At 44.7% G+C, this 18,143-nt stretch overlaps 1 protein-coding gene across 4 annotated transcripts in view; it reads right to left on the bottom strand.

Annotated features, from left to right (window-relative positions):
* LOC141131475 (urea transporter 2-like) overlaps positions 1-18,143 on the bottom strand; it is a 101,633-nt gene that overhangs the window by 40,480 nt on the left and 43,010 nt on the right. Inside the window, exon 1 of one of the 4 annotated variants that reach the window (XM_073618805.1) lies at positions 14,515-14,616. The exons of 1 other annotated variant lie outside the window; for it this stretch is intronic. Coding sequence is in view for 1 of the 3 variants with exons in the window: in XM_073618785.1 (XP_073474886.1) it covers positions 5,599-5,676 (78 nt within the window). In the remaining 2 variants the exon portion in view is untranslated. Of the gene's footprint in view, positions 1-5,598; positions 5,723-9,489; positions 9,599-14,514; positions 14,617-18,143 lie in introns of those variants that run through there. 2 more of the 4 variants (XM_073618813.1, XM_073618785.1) reach the window with 2 other exon arrangements.

The raw sequence follows: 18,143 nt of genomic DNA, 5'->3' as shown, positions 1-18,143 counted from the left end.
GAGAAAAAAAAAAAAAAAAAAAGATTATTGGCTTGTTTACCTCATGTGATCAGCTGTCATTGGCTGACAGCTGATCACGTGGTAAAGGGCCGTGAGTGGCCCTTTACTCCGTTCTTTGATGAGCCCAAGGACTTTGATCACAGAGTGCGGCCTGCACCCCACATGAGAGGACATACACGGACGCACTTCTGGCAATCTAAGCCCACACTGTAGCTATCTTTAAACCATAGCACGGGCGTGAGGGGGTTAAAAATAACAGCCTTTGGGATACAAAAAAATAATTAATATCAATAAACTGTTTTATATTGTCATACAAATATATACTTGAAATCAAATCTTTATTTTTTTTTGACAATATGGTGTGGGCGGATTTCTGCTGGTCACAGGCTGAGTCACGCCCCACTAGCCAGTGTCTTAGAATAAGAGGGAGGTGAAGCCTCCAGTCAGGATGTAATATCCCACCCATATTGTGTTTGGCTGGTTAGTGGGCATGAAGATGAGGGGGAAGGTGTGGGCTGTCGTTTACCACTGTCTATACGCCCACGTGTGACTCTATAGTCACATGGGCTGCTCAGATGCGATAGGGAGGAAATGCTCAGGGCAGAAAATACACTGAAAACTGACCATGTGCAGAGTTGCCACCACCACTCGGCTGAGTCCCCAGCTGCAGTGGGGACATGGACAGAAGGGGGAGATAGAGAACAGCAGGATCAACCAGGTTTTTTGCAGATTACAGAAAATTAATCTCATAGTGACTGAGTGAGTATGAACAGCATGTAATACACCATTTATTGATAGATTTTAATGATGTGGGTTTATTGACACTTTAAGTGAATGAACCATTAAGTCCAAACATGTATTTATTCAGTGCTTCTTTCTTCACCACTAAGGGCCCTTTCACACAGGGGCGGTTTGCAGGCGCTATTGCGCTAATAATAGCGCCTGCAAACCGTCCCGAAAGTGCTGCTGCTTTGTCTCCAGTGTGAAAGCCCCGAGGGCTTTCACACTGGAGCAGTGCGCTAGCAGGACGGGAAAAAAAAGTCCTGCTAGCAGCATCTTCGGAGCGGTGAAGGAGCGGAATATATACCGCTCCTGCCCATTGAAATCAATGGGACAGCACGGCTATACCGCCGGCAAAGCGCCTCCGCAGAGGCGCTTTGCGGTGGTTTTTAACCCTTTCTCGGCCGCTAGCGGGGGGGTAAAACCGCCGAATATCGACATATCCGACGCCGCCCCCGCCCAATGTGAAAGGGCTCTTAAAGTAGTGTACAAGTTAATGACTTTCAGTGCTCTCATGTGGGGCGCCCGTCCAACATACATACTGGCATTTTGTGGTCCCTCTGTACTATAAGGTTCTACAAATTTGATAGCTAGTAATCGATTTACAGAGAATTCTCCTTGATGTGTTTTTCTCTCCTTGAGACTTTGAGAAATTGAAATCACTTATTCTATTCCTTCTGGGCACACAAGCAGGTGTGCTCCCAAGCCACGGCTCTGCGTGTCTATTCACCCCGCCCCCTCCATCTCCTGATTGGCTCCTGACTGTGATTGACAGCAACAGGAGCTTATGGCTCCCGCTGCTGCCAAAAGCCAATCAGGAGTGCAAGTCCCCGGAGAGGCAAGGCTCTCGTGGACATCTCTGGATCAAGAGGGGGCTCAGGTAAGTATTAGGGGGTGCTGGGTGGGGGGGGGGGGGGGTGGGCTGATGCATACAGGTTTTTTACGTTCATGCATTTGTAGGCTGCTGCAGTTTGGGCATAAGCCAGCCTCATACTAAAACCCTCACGTCAACTGCTATCTAAGCAGTAGTACGGTTCCTTCCAAAACATTTACAGATTTTTGAATAAAAGAAGGCCTGTGTTGGTCATAGAGAATACAAGTAATAGTATTGAAGGCTACGGACATCAGGTTACCTTTACTTGGTCACCTTTCCCCCGCAGAGAGCTGCCAAAACCCCCGAAAAAAGCCCACACAGATTGCAGCTTTCTAAACCTGATGTTTGGATAGGTTTACCCCAACCGCCTGAGAGTGATTCAAATACAACTAAAGGCAAAACTTTTTTTTTTAAAGTTTTGGACAGCATGGAGATGGATTAGAAACCCTGTCAGTTTTTATTGCTGTCTGTGTCCCCATTAGGGAGATGCACCCTCTTTACCATAATCTATAGCTCCCAACTGTGCCTAAATTTGGAACAAAGTCCCTCTGTCCCTCTTTCCTCCTTATTTGTCCCTCATTTTAATCTGATCTATATAGTTGTATAGCTCCCAACTGTCCCTGATTTCGAGGGACTGTCCCTGATTTGGAACAAAGCCCCTCTGTCCCTCTTTCCTCCTCATTTGTTTCTCATTTTGGTCTGATCTATATAGTTGTATATAAAATGCACTTTTTATCTGTCAAAAAAAAGGGTTTGCCAGCACTATACCTTTCATCTGATTTCTACATTGCTGTATTTGTAAATACAAAAAGCCAATATAAAGGAATAGTAGTGGTAAAAAAAAAAAAAAAAAAAAAAAAAAAAAAAAGCACCTGTGGGTTTAACTAATCTTTTTTTTTGTACAATTCCCCTTTAAGGGGCGTGGCAAGGGGTGTGTCCTATGCCTGCATATTTTGCTGATAGGTGTCCCTCATTCCCATCTCAAAAAGTTGGGAAGTATATCAAATGCACTACTTATCTTTCAAAAAAATATTTTACAATGCTAAACCTCTTATCCAATTTCTAAATTGCTGCATTTGTAAGTCCCAAGAGCCAATATAAAGTAATAGTAATGATAAAAAAAAAAAAAAAGTTTAACCAATAATTTTTTGGGGTACAATTCTCTTTTAAGGGGGTGTGCTAGAGGGTGCATCTTATAACTACATCATTTTGCTAACAGGTGTCCTTCATTCCCATTCCAGAAAGTTGGGAGGTATGCATTATCATTGAAAGGAAAGAAAATTACAAATTTTGGATTGTCCCCAGAAAAGTAATAGAGTGGAAATCTTCCAATGGAGACACTAATTCTGGTGACCTGGGGGGACCCCAAGGAATTTGCTTAAAGTATAAGTCAAGGCAAAACTTTTTTTGTTTTGGATAGAGTGGAGATGGAATAGACCTGGGGGTCCCGAAGGAATTCCCTTAATTTGCAGAGATTTCCACTCACTTCCTGTTTGGCTATGGGACAGGAAGTGAAGGGAAATAATCTCTGCAACGGTGGCACAGATGGCAAAAAAAAAAAAAAAAAAAAAAAAAGGTACTGCACTACTTTTGAAAAAGTGCCGCACCAAATCGCATTGGTACAGTTGTACCATCTGATCTGCTGCCCGCAAATGCACTGCGTTTGCGATCTGCATTTGGGCTGCCAGTTTGCTGTGGGAACAGCACATGAGCTTTTTTTTTTCCAGGCTCAATCGGATGTTTTTGGCCTAATTCAATTCAATGGGAGGCGGAGCGCCTGATGTGTGTAGAGTTGCCACTTCATCCCTTTAAACCCGAACATCTTTGAATTACACAGGTTCTGAGGCTAATTTAATGCAGATAAGGCACCAAGTGAGTTTAATTACCACCTTAATCAGCCACAGAACCTGTCTAATTAATATGTGTTTGGGTTTACAGGGATGAGGTGGCAACCCTAGATGTGTGACACGTGCATTTTAATGTGTTTTTCCTGCATGTTTACACCTAGCAACCAGTCTCCTCCTCTTAGCAACCTCAGGCCTGTGAACCCAATGGAGGATTCAGCGGTGTCCATGTTGGATATGGAGACTTTGATCCACCTGGTGAGGGTCCTCTATGACCCCCCCCAGTGTCGGGTTGCCACCTCATCCCTTTAAACCCGAACACATATAAATTACACAGGTTCTGAGGCTAATTAAATGCAGATAAGGCACCAAATGAGTTTAATTACCACCTTAATCAGCCACAGAACCTGTGTAATTAATATGTGTTCGGGTAAAGGGATGAGATGGCAACCCTACCCCAGTGGTGTCCATTACAAGAATGGTGGTAAGCAGCACAGAGGCCTGGGGGGAAAAAAAAAAAAAAATTGGCATGGCAGACATGGCTCAAGACACCACAACACTACACAGAAAAACCAGGAAGTAGATACAAAGACAAAACATGTAATGTCACAGGAGGATACTGTATTCCATTGCCCAAAACAAAAAGGTTTTAAGCTTGAACATACACGAAAAAATGCTTTAAAAAAGGTTTGAGAAAAAAGTTTGACATGGCTCAAGACACCACAACACTACACAGAAAAAACAGGAAGTAAATACAAAGACAATGGCAGGTGATGTCACGACGGGAAGGTATTGCCCAACACAAACAACGCTTTAAAAACCATGCAAAAACTTCCTTCCTTTGTCTCCACCCGCCTCCATTGTTCATGGCCCGTCCATGTGTTTACAGGTCACCCATTTTATTTATTATTTTATTACAGGTACCTAATCACTTAAGGACCAGGCCTATTTTTGACACCCGTTGTTTACAAGTTAAAATCATTTCTTTTTGCTAGAAAATCACTTAGAATATATATATATATATTTATTTATTATTTTTCAGACACCCTAGAGAATAAAATGGCGGTCGTTGCAATAATGTCACACCGTATTTGCGCAGCGGTCTTACAAAAATGCAATTTTTTGGGAAAAAAAAAAAAACAAAACACTTTTTTGAATTAAAAAATAAGAACACTGTAAAGTTAGCCCAATTTTTTTCTATATTGTGAAAGATGATGTTATGCCGAGTAAACTGATACCAAACATGTCATGCTTCAAAAATTGCACCCGCTTGTGGAATGGTGACACACTTTGGCACTTAAGCGATGTAAAAAATAAAAATTTCTACAGGTTACCAGTTTTGAGATACAGAGGGTGTCTTGTTCTAGAATTATTGCTCTCGCTCTGATTGCAGCGATACCTCACATGTGTGGTTTGAACGCCGTTTTCATATGTGGGTGTGACTTATGTATGCATTCGCTTCTGCGCGCGAGCTTGGAGGGACGGGGCACTTAAAATTTTATTTTTTTCTTATTTATTTTACTTCTTAGTTTTTATTTTTACACTGTCCTTAAAAAAAAAAAAAAAATGTATTCCTATTACAAGAAATGTATACTTCCCTTGTAATAGAAAAAAAGCATGACAGGACCTCTTTAATGTGAGATCTGGGGTCAAAAAGACCTTTACACTATCAAAAAAATTGTCCCTTTTAAGGCCATTGGGTGGAAGTGACGTTTGATGTCGCTGCCGTCATCTAATGGCACAGAGTCGAGTGGGGGCCATCATTCCCTCACTCGACTTAGTGTCTCAGAGGGGAAAGGATCGGATCGTTTCCGCCGATACAGACAGCTACGGAATGCGGCGGAGATGACTGGGACGCGGTGGGTGGGCACCTCTCCCCCCACCGATAAGTGATCTCGCGGAGACCACTTTTATCTTAAAGCGGATCGACCGCTGTTGAAGAAAATATCAGGCTATCTGCTCCCATACTATCTGTAATCACATCGCATGGACATCGCATGTGATTTGCACTGCAGTGCGAATCACATGCGAGATCTCTCACCACACACTGGTGGGAACCGGCACTTAATGTCAGAAAATAGAATAATTTTTTAAACTCACGTTCTCTTGTATTGCCTGGAAGTTGTTTGCGGTCTCCATCGGCGGGATATTTTCTGAAGCTATAGGAGGACAGTCCATGACATGTCTTATCTCTGTCTCTGCCAGAACTCTACGTCTGAGTGTGGTAGGGGGAGATATACAATTCTGTGTATAATAGTAAACTTCTCATCAATTTTAAAGGGAAACTATATTATATTGTGTCTGGAGGTAAGTGAGGAGCGTTTATGACTGTCTTATCTCTGTCACTGCCAGAACTCAACCTCTGCATGTTGTAGGTAGAGATATAAAATTCTGTGTAAAATAGTAAATGTCTCATCAATTTTATAGAGAAACGTTATAATATGTAGCAAGGTCTCAGGCCTCCTTCAGTCTAATGAGAACCTCCAGAGCCAAGAGCTGCTGACATCCTATACATGCCCCCTATACATGCATCCGGCCCATATTTAGGATGCCGGACGCATGAATTCCAACAGGGGGGGGTGTGTTTTGTTTTTTTTTGAAGCACCTAATTACAGCCAGAGGCTCTAATAGGTTTCAAAACAGGGTGGGCTTGGGGCGCAGAGAATGCGAATGAGCCCACCCAAGTGTGTTACAATAGCAAATGAATATTCGCTATTTGTAACACTGAACCTCCTCCCAGCCAAAGAGTCTTGCGGGTCTTGAGACCCATCACCCGATTGGCTGAAAGGACAGGCGATCCTTTTGGAGGCCTAGGGAGGAGGGGAGGAGATGCATGGCGGAAGCTGCCGTGATGGAGAAGAGGATGCAGGAGCCGCTGCCCGATGCCTGCCCCCCGCCACCTAGATGGGGTAAGTGACGGCGGGTGGGGGAGGTGCATTTTAAAGGGAAATTATATTATAGTATATTATATAGCACCCTCTAGTGTACAAAGTTGTTAGCTGACTCACAGTAGCTCAAATGAGTTTGGGCAATTGGGTTGGGTTCAGTTGTAGGTCAGGCTGGAGGGCTCTACAGATCAGGCTTCTGGCACCCCCCCCCCCCCCGGTTCTAGAAACTACCAGAAAGTTCTAGAAGCTAGTGGGCGGAGGTGAGGGGTCAATGATCTACACATTTATGAGATTCTGACCAATCCCCAGACAGGAGGCCTGAGAAGGTGGTTGGATGGGCTCATAAATATAGAAGAGCCTGGCCAGCACATGGTTGTTGCTGGAAGGTAAATGAAGTGTTGAGGCTGGAGTCGCGAGGCCTGTGAGGGAACACCGGGGCTAGGGGCTCTGCCTCCAGGCATGAGCTGAGGAGAGGAAGAGAAGCTGCAGAGGGGTCTTCACTAACTTATCGTCTCATCCAGGAGACACCCTGCCCAGAGAGCAAAGATCTGTCCAGCAGGAGGCCTGAACAGCAGTCTATGCAAGCAGCAGGATTCAAGGGACAGTGTGAGGACCCTCTACCTGATCACCCCCAGGGCCAAAAAGGGAGAAGGCTGCCAGATGTAATATTTAGCATGCTTTTATGGGATAGTGTCCCAGCTAACCTAAATCCCTTGCTTTGGGACATTTTCAAGAAAGCCAGGTGGGCTTGTGTTTTCTATAAAGGGGACCTAGAGCGCCTGTAAGCAGTTTGTATAGCTGCTACTGATCCAGTAAAGGCTGGAACTATTCTGGAAGAAGTACAAACTAAGATCAATTTTTTTGTACTGCAAACAGTATAAGGAGAAGTTGTCTTTAAAGTCATTCGATTCAGTTATGGGCATCCCCTAACCCTTCATCACTATCCAAGTTGTTAATCCCACAATAAAAACAAAAAAAGCCCAGGGACTGATTCTGTGTCTGGATGCAAGGTTGGAAAATGTGTGTTGCCTGGCTGTGCAGGAGTACGGGGACCTAAAATCCAGTGGCCCTCTAGGGGGTAGTGCTACAGTTATATTATCCCTTAGATTGTAAACTCCACAAGCAGGGGCCTCCTATTCCTTCTGTATTGAACTGTTTTGTAATTGTACTGTCCCCCTTTTTATTGTAAAGCTCTGCGTAAACTGTTGGCGCTATATAACTCCTGTATAATACAGTGGAACCTTGGATTACGAGCATAATCCGTTCCAGGAGAATGCTTGTAATCCAAAGCACTTGCATATCAAAGCGAGTTTCCCCATAGAAGTCAATGGAAACAAAGATAATTCGTTCCACATTGACTTCTATTGCATGTAATACCGCATGTGGCCAGAGGTTGGGGGGCGTCGGAGACCCTCGGAAAAACTTGGAAACCCTCGGAAAGGTTCTGAAACACTCGGGAACAGAGTATTTCAGAACGGCTCTGAACCGTTTCCGAGTGTCACCAGCGCCCCCCCGCACCTCTGGCCAAATGCGGTACTGCACAGCCCATTAGCTTGAATTCTGCTTGTTTTGCGAGACAACACTCACAAACCGAGTCAGGATTTTTTTTTTTTTTGTTGTTGCTAGTCTTTTAAAACGCGTTACTTGTTAACCAAGATTCCACTGTAATAATAATAATAATAATAATATTTCTGGAGCTATGCAAGGACAGTCCATGACATGTCTTATCTCTGTCCCTGCCAGAACTCTGCATCTGAGCGTGGTAGGGAAAGATATGAAATTCTGCGTATAAAAAGGAAGCTTCTCATCAATTTAAAGGAAAACTATCATATATTATATTACTGTGTATAATATTATATTATTTCTGGCTCTATGAGAGGACAGTCAATTACTGTCTTATCTCTGTGTCCCTTTTAGAACTCTACGTCTGAGTGTGGTAGGAGGATATATAAAATTCTGTGTATAATAGTAAACTTCTCATCATTTTTAAAAGGCAAAACTATAATAATATATTATCATATATCCTGAGTTACCATTATTATTCTGATCTAAGGGCTTGTTGTCACCAGCTGGGGCACGTTATGCTCAGTGTGCATTGTGAAGGGCAGGGAGATGGGTTGGGGGCTTTTATAGGTAAATAATATGCTTAAAATACATTAAATGCGACGGGGCGTGGCCGGATGTGAGGGAGAGAAGACGTGCTGCGGCTGAGCTCCGCTCTCACATAGATCCTGATACCGATCCTGGCTCGAATATCTCATCCACCTCCACCTAATCCGGCATCCTGGGGTCCAAGAGGTCCTACAGCACCAAGCTGACCCCCCCGCCACCTTCGGGTAAGACCCGTTCATCATCCGCGGCCTATACCCGCTCCTCAGCCGCCGCCATCTTGTCCACGAGGCCTCCTATCTCCACAATGTCGGCTGGTACACAGACACAAACCCTCTCTGGGCTGTCTGCAGCACAGGCAGCCTCACATGCAGAGCTTCTAGCTGCTATAAAAACGGGCAATGACTCTGTCATGGTCAAGATAGACCATCTAGTCACGGATGTCAGCCTTATAAGGCATGACATGGACAAATTTAGGTCCCGGTTCGCTGAGGCTGAAGGCCGCATCTCCCAGCTAGAGGACGATACCAGAGCTGACTCCAGGGACCTCCGTGCCCTGCAATTGCAAGTGAAAGCCCTGCAAGAAAAGTCCATAGACACTGAGAACAGACTGAGGAGGAACAATATTCGTGTCATAGGTCTCCCTGAGAGAGCAGAGGGGGCTAAACCGGCTGAATTTGCAGAATCCTTCCTCCTCTCTCTCCTGGATATCCCTGCCATGCCTCCTACGTATGTAGTGGAGAGGGCCCACAGGGTCCCCCCTGCTCCCCCTATACCCGGAGCCCCGCCGAGACCATTCCTCCTCAGGCTCCTGAACTACAGAGACCGGGACAAACTGCTTGCTGCAGCCAGGGAGAAGCAAGAATTACGCTTCAACAATGCCAAGATAATGCTCTTTCCCGACTATTCCCCAGAGATACAGCAAAGACGCCGATCGTTCACGGAAGCAAGACGACGCCTGAGAGACAAAGGATTAAAATTCAGCTTACTTTACCCTAGCAAGCTTCGTGTGATTGATGGCGAAAGAGCTCACTTCTTCATGGATCCTGAGGCAGCTCTTCCTGGCTGGATGGTCGTGGCTAGATTTCAGCTCTGTATCCCCAGGTACTGTGACTTGACTTAATTAACCGGCAAGCCTCAATCCTCTTATTTTCCCCCCTTTTCACTTGGATCTACCATCAATAACCCTTACTTACCCTTGGGGTCATGTTATCTACTGCGGATCTCCACTTTTCAAAATTTCCAAATGACGCGCTGAGATTCTGACCCCATCTTCATTTGCACTGCAAGCTGACCCCATACTTTTTTCTTTTTCGCTGGACTTTTATTTTTCTCCCTCCCCCTATTTTCTTATGTCCCTACTTCATTTCACAACCCCAGTTGGATAAGTCATTCACCGTGTGTGTGAACTGAGCACTATATTGAGAGCCGGACTGCTCGCCCTCCTGTTGAGCGAACTACACAACCACCCCAACAGGATCTCCACGCAACAGATCCCTCACTCCCCCTCCTGCACTCCCCCTCCATCTACCCCCATTTGGAGGCGGTATATCACCCCACGGTTGAGGGGAATAGAACAAGTTCCCACCCACCTACCAAGACCACGGACTGGTCTGTAGTAAAAACATTACAGAGGGATAACCCTATTTAAGGGTACACCTACAGTTAGAGGTTGTTTTCTCTTTTTTTGGGTAAAAAACTGTTCCCGCTCTCCTCCCCGGTTCAAATTTTTTCTTTTGGAGAGGAGATGGGAATTAGTAGGATAAGCACTCAGTGCTTGGGTCGTTTATGTTTTAGTTTGTTGTTTTTATTGTTAGTGTCTAAATGGTTGCTGCAGTGGTCAATTGTTACCGCCACATGGTGGGGGTGCTCGGGGATTTTGCTGCCTGTGAGTTTCCCTCGCATATGCCCCTCCTACTATCCTGTTCTACATCGGTTCCCCTTCTACATATGGCTACCTCCCTAACTGAAAAGTTTACTGTCCTCTCATGGAATATCAGAGGCCTGAATTCCAAATTCAAGCACGCACTATTAACCAAATACCTGAAACTCCACTCCCCTCATATTATTCTTCTCCAAGAGACTCACCTCACAGGCAGCAAGGTTCTGACTCTTAAAAAACCCTGGATACAGAGGTCCGTGCATGCTACATACTCCTACGCAAGGGGGGTCTCAATACTAATTGCCAAGAAATTCCCATGCACAATTGAGGAAGTATGCACGGACCCCCAGGGTAAATTTGTTATTTTGGTGTTTAGACATTGGTCTCAGAGATATATTGTGATTAATATTTACATACCTCCACCCTTTTCTCCAAGCCTTCTCTATACAGTCCTGGAAAAAGCGGCCCCCTTTTGCCCCGGGAAACTTTGGTAATGGGGGATTTTAATGCTATTCTCTCCCCAAACATGGATAGACCTGCCCCTCCTAAAAACCACAACTCTGACTTACTCTCCTGGGCACAGGCAATGGGCTTGGAGGAGATATGGAGATGGAGACACCCTGCCCTTAGGGCTTACTCGTGCTTCTCGGCTTCCCACAAAACTGCCTCAAGAATAGACTTAGCTTTCTCCAACCAATCGCTGTTAGCAGACGTAGTGGAGGCCTCCTATCTTCCCAGTGGCCTATCCGATCATAGCCCTCTGGTTGTGGAGTTCCGCTCGTCTGCATGTCGGGATGCGGCTTTGTGGAGGCTGGGGGCACAGTGGATCTCTCACCCTGAGGTGGCTGACATTATCCCGCCCGGGTTGACAGATTTTTGGGATCACAATAGGGAATCTTCATCTCCGCAAATAGTTTGGGACACATTCAAGGCCTACACCAGAGGTCTATACATTTCCACCATAGCCAGTGTTAAGAAACAGCAGGGCCAACAAACTCAGCTACTCCAACAGTCAGTTGATGACCAGAATGCAGTGTTCAGTGCAGACCCCTCGCCCTCTCATTTTGATTCGCTCAATGCAGCGCAGAGTGCATTAAACATACATATGTCAGAGGTCACCAGGCTAGACATACACAAAGGTAGACAGCAGTTCTTTGAGCAAGGGGACAAAAACGGTCGGTTCTTGGCTATGATGGCTCAACATGACCATCCACTCACTGTTGTCTCCAGTCTACGCTCCTCTGGGGGGAGATGTAGTGACGTCCCAGTCTGCAATATTGGAGGCTTTCGGTGCTTTTTATGGGAAGCTCTAGGACTCCTCTCTCCCCTCCGATTTTCGACCCGAGTCATTGCGGGACCTCTTGGATCCGCTGGCACTCGGTTGGCTCTCGGACGAGGAGAGACAGTCACTGGTCCAGCCTTTTACGGCACTGGAAGTTTCAAATGTTATCCGCTCCTTCCCCACTGGTAAGGCACCAGGGCCAGACGGACTCCCAATTGATTTCTATCGAACTCACTGCGAGCTGCTGGCACCCATTCTGGCCCAGCTGTATACTACCTGCTTATCCAAGGGTGATTTACCTCCATCAATGCATCAGGCATATTTGACCTTAATTCATAAGCCCCCCAAGGACCCGGAGCTATGTGCATCATACAGACCGATCGCATTATTGAATAATGATCTTAAAATCTTAACCAAACTCCTGGCCTCCCGTCTGTATCCATTGCTGCCATCAGTAATTGATCCCGACCAAACAGGTTTTATGCCCAAGAGATCCACTGATATAAATCTCAGAAGACTTTTCACAAATATCCATACCCAGCATGACAATTCGGGGACAAGGGCCATTGCCCTATTAGACATAGAGAAAGCTTTCGATACGGTGGAGTGGCCCTTTCTTTGGGAAACTCTCCGGAGAATGGGCTTTCCTCTACAGTTCATTTCGTGGTTACAGACTATATATAAGTGCCCCACCTCTTCGATACGTCTTGGCTCCAGTTTGTCGTCTCCCTTCAGACTGTTTAGGGGAACTAGACAGGGCTGCCCTCTCTCCCCGGCCTTGTTTGCCATAGCCATTGAGCCAGTTGCTGAAGCCTTGCGTACATCGCCCCATATTAAGGGGCTGCGTGTTGGCTTGCTGGAAGAGAGGGTAGCCCTGTACGCAGATGCTATGGTCCTCTTTCTCGCGGATGCTGGCCCATCGCTCCAAGGAGCACTTTCAGTTCTAGACACATTCTCTGAAGTTACAGGTTTGCGGGTTAATTGGTCAAAATCCACCTTATTTCCGATAGATCAGGAGGCTAGGAACACCTCTCCCCCTGACAGTCCGTTAAGATGGGTGGACACCTTCAAATATCTTGGGGTTCAGGTCTCATCTCATGCCCAGGATTTCATTAAGCTAAATCTTGATCCAGTATTGGATGATATGAGACCTAAACTCAAACTATGGAGCAATTTACCTCTATCAGTTTGGGGTAGAGTAAATCTCCTCAAGATGAAAATTATTCCCAAATTCACCTATCTTTTTCGTCACTCCCCGCAGTGGATCCCCAAATCATTCTTCACCAAACTCAATCAAAGATTCTCAGATTTCTTGTGGGGCCCCACCCCACCTAGATACAAACTGTCTACCTTGATGAGGCCAACATCTCAGGGCGGCATGGCTTTCCCGGACTGTTATAAATATTTTCTAGCCTCACAGTTAGTGACGGTGGTCTGGTGGTTAGTCCCTGACAAAACCAATGCGGCCTCAGCTTTGGAGGCTACAGTGGTGGGTTCCTGGGAGACCCTCCAGCTTTTAATACATAGAGGTCCACGCGCCCCTCACCCACTAACCCCATCCATGCACACTACCCTGCGAGCATGGAGAACGGGTCTTAATATTAGTAAACACAATCTCTCTGAACCCTCCCCCAACGCCCCGTTATGGTCAAACCCCAATCTACCACATTTAAGCTTTCAGACCCCCAAATATGGACTAAATACGGCATCAAACTAATATCACATGTTATATCACAGACTTCGTTACTTTCCTTCGACCAGCTGTCCGCAATGTATAACTTACCGAAACACTACCAGTTCCGCTATTTCCAATTGGCACATGCATTTGCTGCCCAATTTCCCCACTCTTCTTGCATCCTGACTCAATCCGAGCTGGAGAGGACGCTCCGATACGGCTGCGCTGAAAAACCTACTTCGCGTTTGTACGCGCATCTGATCTTTGCGTCCTTACCATCTCTAGACGGACTCTGGTCCCGTTGGCAACGCGATATCCCTGCGTTGGATGACGACGACTGGGATGACGTCTGGGATTTCCCCTTCAGGTCACTCGTTTCCATAAGAGACAGAGTGGTACAATTCAAAATTGTCCATAGGGCCTATTTTACCCCACATAGACTACACCTTATGAACCCTCAGCACTCTCCGGAATGCTGGAGATGTGGTGTATCTCCAGGAGACTTCGCACACATCTTCTGGCACTGCCCAAGAATACAACAATACTGGAGAGAGGTACTTGATCTAACTAACAAGGTGGCCTCAACTAACCTTTCTCCTCTGATGGAGATATGTATACTAGGCTTGTTAGAAAATCTTGTTCCTACCATAGCCAAACGCACACTGATCAGTCTATTACTCTTCTATGCCAGGAAAAATATCGCAATGCAGTGGAAAAAATCTAACCCCCTATCATTTACACAGTGGAAACATTTAGTTAGTTAATGGGAACCTCCCGTTATACAAAGACACATATGCTAACAGAGGTTGTCCCTTGAAATTTGATAAAGTCTGGCGTAAATGGATGGAGAAAATGATATTTCATAATAAAATATTTTTACAGTAACTGTCAGGTCAAATTACTGATTAGAATAGCGTGCTCCTAGACCCATTTGTCTATAATTCCAGGCTTGTATATCCTATGGTATCTAACGGTCTATTTCCCTCTGAGGAGGACCATTTGTATACTTTTATACTTTTAATATTTATATGTAATCTGGCAACTCACGCTGTCTGACGCCTTACTAATCTAGATGTGGTGTTGATGTACTGTAGCAACCAAGTGTTACCGTTTGTTTGTCACAAAATCTTAATAAAAATAGATTTAAAAAAAAAAAAAAAAATACATTAAATGCACATACCTTGAATCCAGGAAAGTATTCACAGTGCTTCACTTTTTCCTCATTTTGTTATGTTACAGTCTTATTCCAAAATGGATTAATTCCATTATTTTCCTCAAAATTCTACAAAAAATACCCCATAATGACAACACAAAAGAAGTTGGTTTGAAATTTTTGCAAATTATTAAAAATAAACAACGAAAAAAAAAAAAAAATCCCATGTACATAAGTATTCACAGCCTTTGCTCAATACTTTGTTGAAGCGCCTTTGGCACCAACTACTCTCCTGGGGCGTACTTTATTGTTTTGCTGCAAGTGCTGCAATAATACGGCCCCCCTTGATGAAATTGGTGGTTGATTTTGAGTAAACCCCAAAGTCCAAATAGCTGCACATTTCCTGGTAGAACATCTGAACTATGTGAATGTAATGGTCGATTTGTCATTGTTCTGTGTCAGGTATGACATCTGCTTTTCTTCTGCCGATGAAACATTAATCAATTCTTCAAACTAATACCAAGCAAACTGGTTTACAGTGTATCCAGAAAGTATTCACAGAGCTTCACTTTTTCTTTTTTGTTATGTTACAGCCTTATTCCATTAATTCAATTATCTTCTTCGAAATTCTACAAACAATACCCCATAATGACAACATGAAAGAAGTTTGTTGAGATCTTTGCACAATTCTTAAAATTAAAAAACAAAAATAAAATCGAATGTACATACAGTAAGTATTCACAGCCTTTGCTCAATACTTTGTTGAAGCACCTTTGGCACCAATTACAGCCTCAAGTCTTTTTGAGTATGATGCTACAAGCTTGGCACACCTATTTTTGGGCAGTTTTTTCCCCATTCTCCTTTGCAGGACCTCTCAAGCTCCATCAGGTTGGATGGGGAGCGTCAGTACACAGCCATTTTCAGATCTTTCCAGAGATGTTCAACATAGCTCCAAACTGTCCCAGATTTCGAGGGACTGTCCCTCTTTCCTCCTCCTTTTGGTCTGATCTATATAGTTGTTGTTTATAAAATGCTCTTTTTTATCCTACAAAACATTTTTCCCAGTGCTAAACCTGTCATCCAATTTCTAAATGCATTGATAAATTTGAAAAGCCAGTATGAAGGAGTAGCAGTGGGGAAAAAAACTTGTGGGCTTAAACTTTTTTTTGTATAATTCTCCTTTAAGGGAGCGTGGCAGGGTTGTGTGTCCTATGCTCAACTAATTTTGGTAATAGATGTCCCTCGTTCCCATCTAAAAACGTTGGGAGGTATGGGTTCAAGTCTGGGCTCTGGCTGAGCCACTTAAGGACATTCACAGAGTTGTCCCGTAGCCACTCTTTTGTTATCTTGGCTGTGTGCTTAGGGTCGTTGTCCTGTTGGAAGATGAACCTTCGCCCCAGTCTGAGGTCCAGAGCTCTCTAGAGCAGGTATTCAAGGAGGTTTCTGTACAGTGCTGCGTTCATCTTTCCCTCGATCCTGACTAGTCTCCCAGTACCTGCCGCTGAAAAACATCCCCACAGCATGATGCTGCCACCACCATGTTTCACTGTAGGGATGGTATTGGCCAAGTGATGGCCAGGTGCCTGGTTTCCTCTAGACGTGATGCTTGCCATTCAGGCCAAAAAGTTAATTCTTTGTTTCATCGGACCATTGTTCATCATGTCTTAGAATCCTTCAGGTGCCTTTTGGCAAAATCCAGCAGGCTGTCACGTGCCTTTCAATGAGGAGTGGCTTCTGTCTGGCCACTCTACCATACAGGCCTGATTGGTGGAGTGCTACAGAGATGGTTGTTCTTCTGGAAGGTTCTCCTCTCTCCACAGAGAAACACTGGAGCTCTGTCAGAGTGACCATCGGGTTCCTGGTCATCTCACTGACTAAGACCCTTCTCCCCCGATCACTGTTTGGCCTGGCGCCCGCTCTTGGATGAGTCCTGGTGGTTCCAAACTTTTTTCATTTTACGGATGATGGAGGCCACTGTGCTCATTGGGACCTTCAATGCTGCAAAAAAATGTCTGTACCTTTCCCAGATCTGTGCCTCAATACAATCCTGTCTCGGAGGTCTACAAACAATTCCTTGGACCTCATGGCTTAGTTTGTGCTCTGACATGCACTCTTAACCGTGGGATCTTATATAGACAGGTGTGTGCCTTTCCAAATCATGTCCAATCAAATGAATTTGCCACAGGTGGACTCCAATCAAGTTGTAGAAATAGCTCAAGGATGATCAGTGGAAACAGGATGCACCTGAGCTCAATTTTGAGTGTTATGGCAAAGGCTGTGACTACTTATATACATGGGATTTTTTTTTGTTTTTTATTTTTTATACATTTGCAAATATTTCAAACAACCTTCTTTCATATTCTCATTATGGGGTATTGTTTGTAGAATTTTGAGGAAAATAATGAATTTAATCCATTTTGAAATAAGGCTGTAAACATAACAAAATGTGGAAAAAGTGAAGCGCTGTGAATACTTTCCGCATGCACTGTAGTATGGTAAAAATGAAGTGACACTAAATAAATGATCATATTGACTGAGGCTTTGAAATCTTCGTTTGAAATTGCACGATTTCAAGCCGCGTGTCAGTGCGTCTTCAGGTGTGACTTAGAAGACCTCTTGATGACATCTTCATGCACAGACGTCTATGCAAGTCGGATCCAAAATCGCCAAAAGTAGTGCAGGAACTACTTTTTCAAATTGGTGCGGCACCGCAAAGTCAGCATCGCACCGATTTGAACAGTGCGATTGCATGCAATAGGCTGCGACTTGGCATGCGATGTGACCTGTCAAATCTCATGCCAAGTCGCTCCAATGTGTATGTGGGCAAGACGATATCCTAAAAAAAAAAAAAAATAAATAATTATATAATATATATATATATATATATATATATAATATATAATATATATATATATATATATATATATATATATATATATATATATATATATATATATATATATATATACACATATACACACACACACACACACACACACACACACACACACACATATACACCTTAATATCCCCCTGCAATTTATTTATTGTACCTTACAGGGGTGCACTAGCACCGGGCACTCACGGCACCTGCCCTGCATCTCCTGCACAGTGCCCCGAGTCCCAGGTGCGGCAATCACCCTCTCTAACATTGTGACAGGCAACTGGCAGGGAGAAATTTCGGTTGCCTATCACACTTATACACATTGGAGCTGAGGGAAGCTTCCCTTAGGCTCCTCTCCCCTTCTGACATGTATCATTCATGGCACATCCCAGGAGGAGCCTGGGAGGAGGGATGTTCCCCTGGAGGGAGCCGTGCTGACTTTAGCAAGTGACTTTAGAAGTTTAGCAATTGCACTGGGTGACACAATGACCTGGGGTCGGGTCAGGTGGGTAGATATCAAAAATGTGTGTATTTATGCTGGAGTTAGTGTTTGGGGGGGGGGGGGGGGGGGGGGGGGGGGGGGATTTGTGCTGGGGGCCGAGTTGGGAGGAGAGAGGATTTGTGCGAAGGGACGGTTTGTGCTAGAAAGGGGGGGAGGATTTGAGCTAGAAGGGGGGGGATAAGCGGAGGGGAGCATTTGAGCTAGAAGGGGGAAGGAATGATTACGGGGGAAAGGGGGGCAGAGAGGATTTGTGCAGGAAAAGGATTTGTG

This window comes from Aquarana catesbeiana, linkage group LG01, assembly GCF_042186555.1.
Source record: "Aquarana catesbeiana isolate 2022-GZ linkage group LG01, ASM4218655v1, whole genome shotgun sequence".
In the NCBI taxonomy this organism is placed as follows: domain Eukaryota; kingdom Metazoa; phylum Chordata; class Amphibia; order Anura; family Ranidae; genus Aquarana; species Aquarana catesbeiana.
The sequence above is the reverse complement of the archived record's forward strand: the minus strand, read 5'-3'. Positions and strand labels throughout refer to the sequence as shown.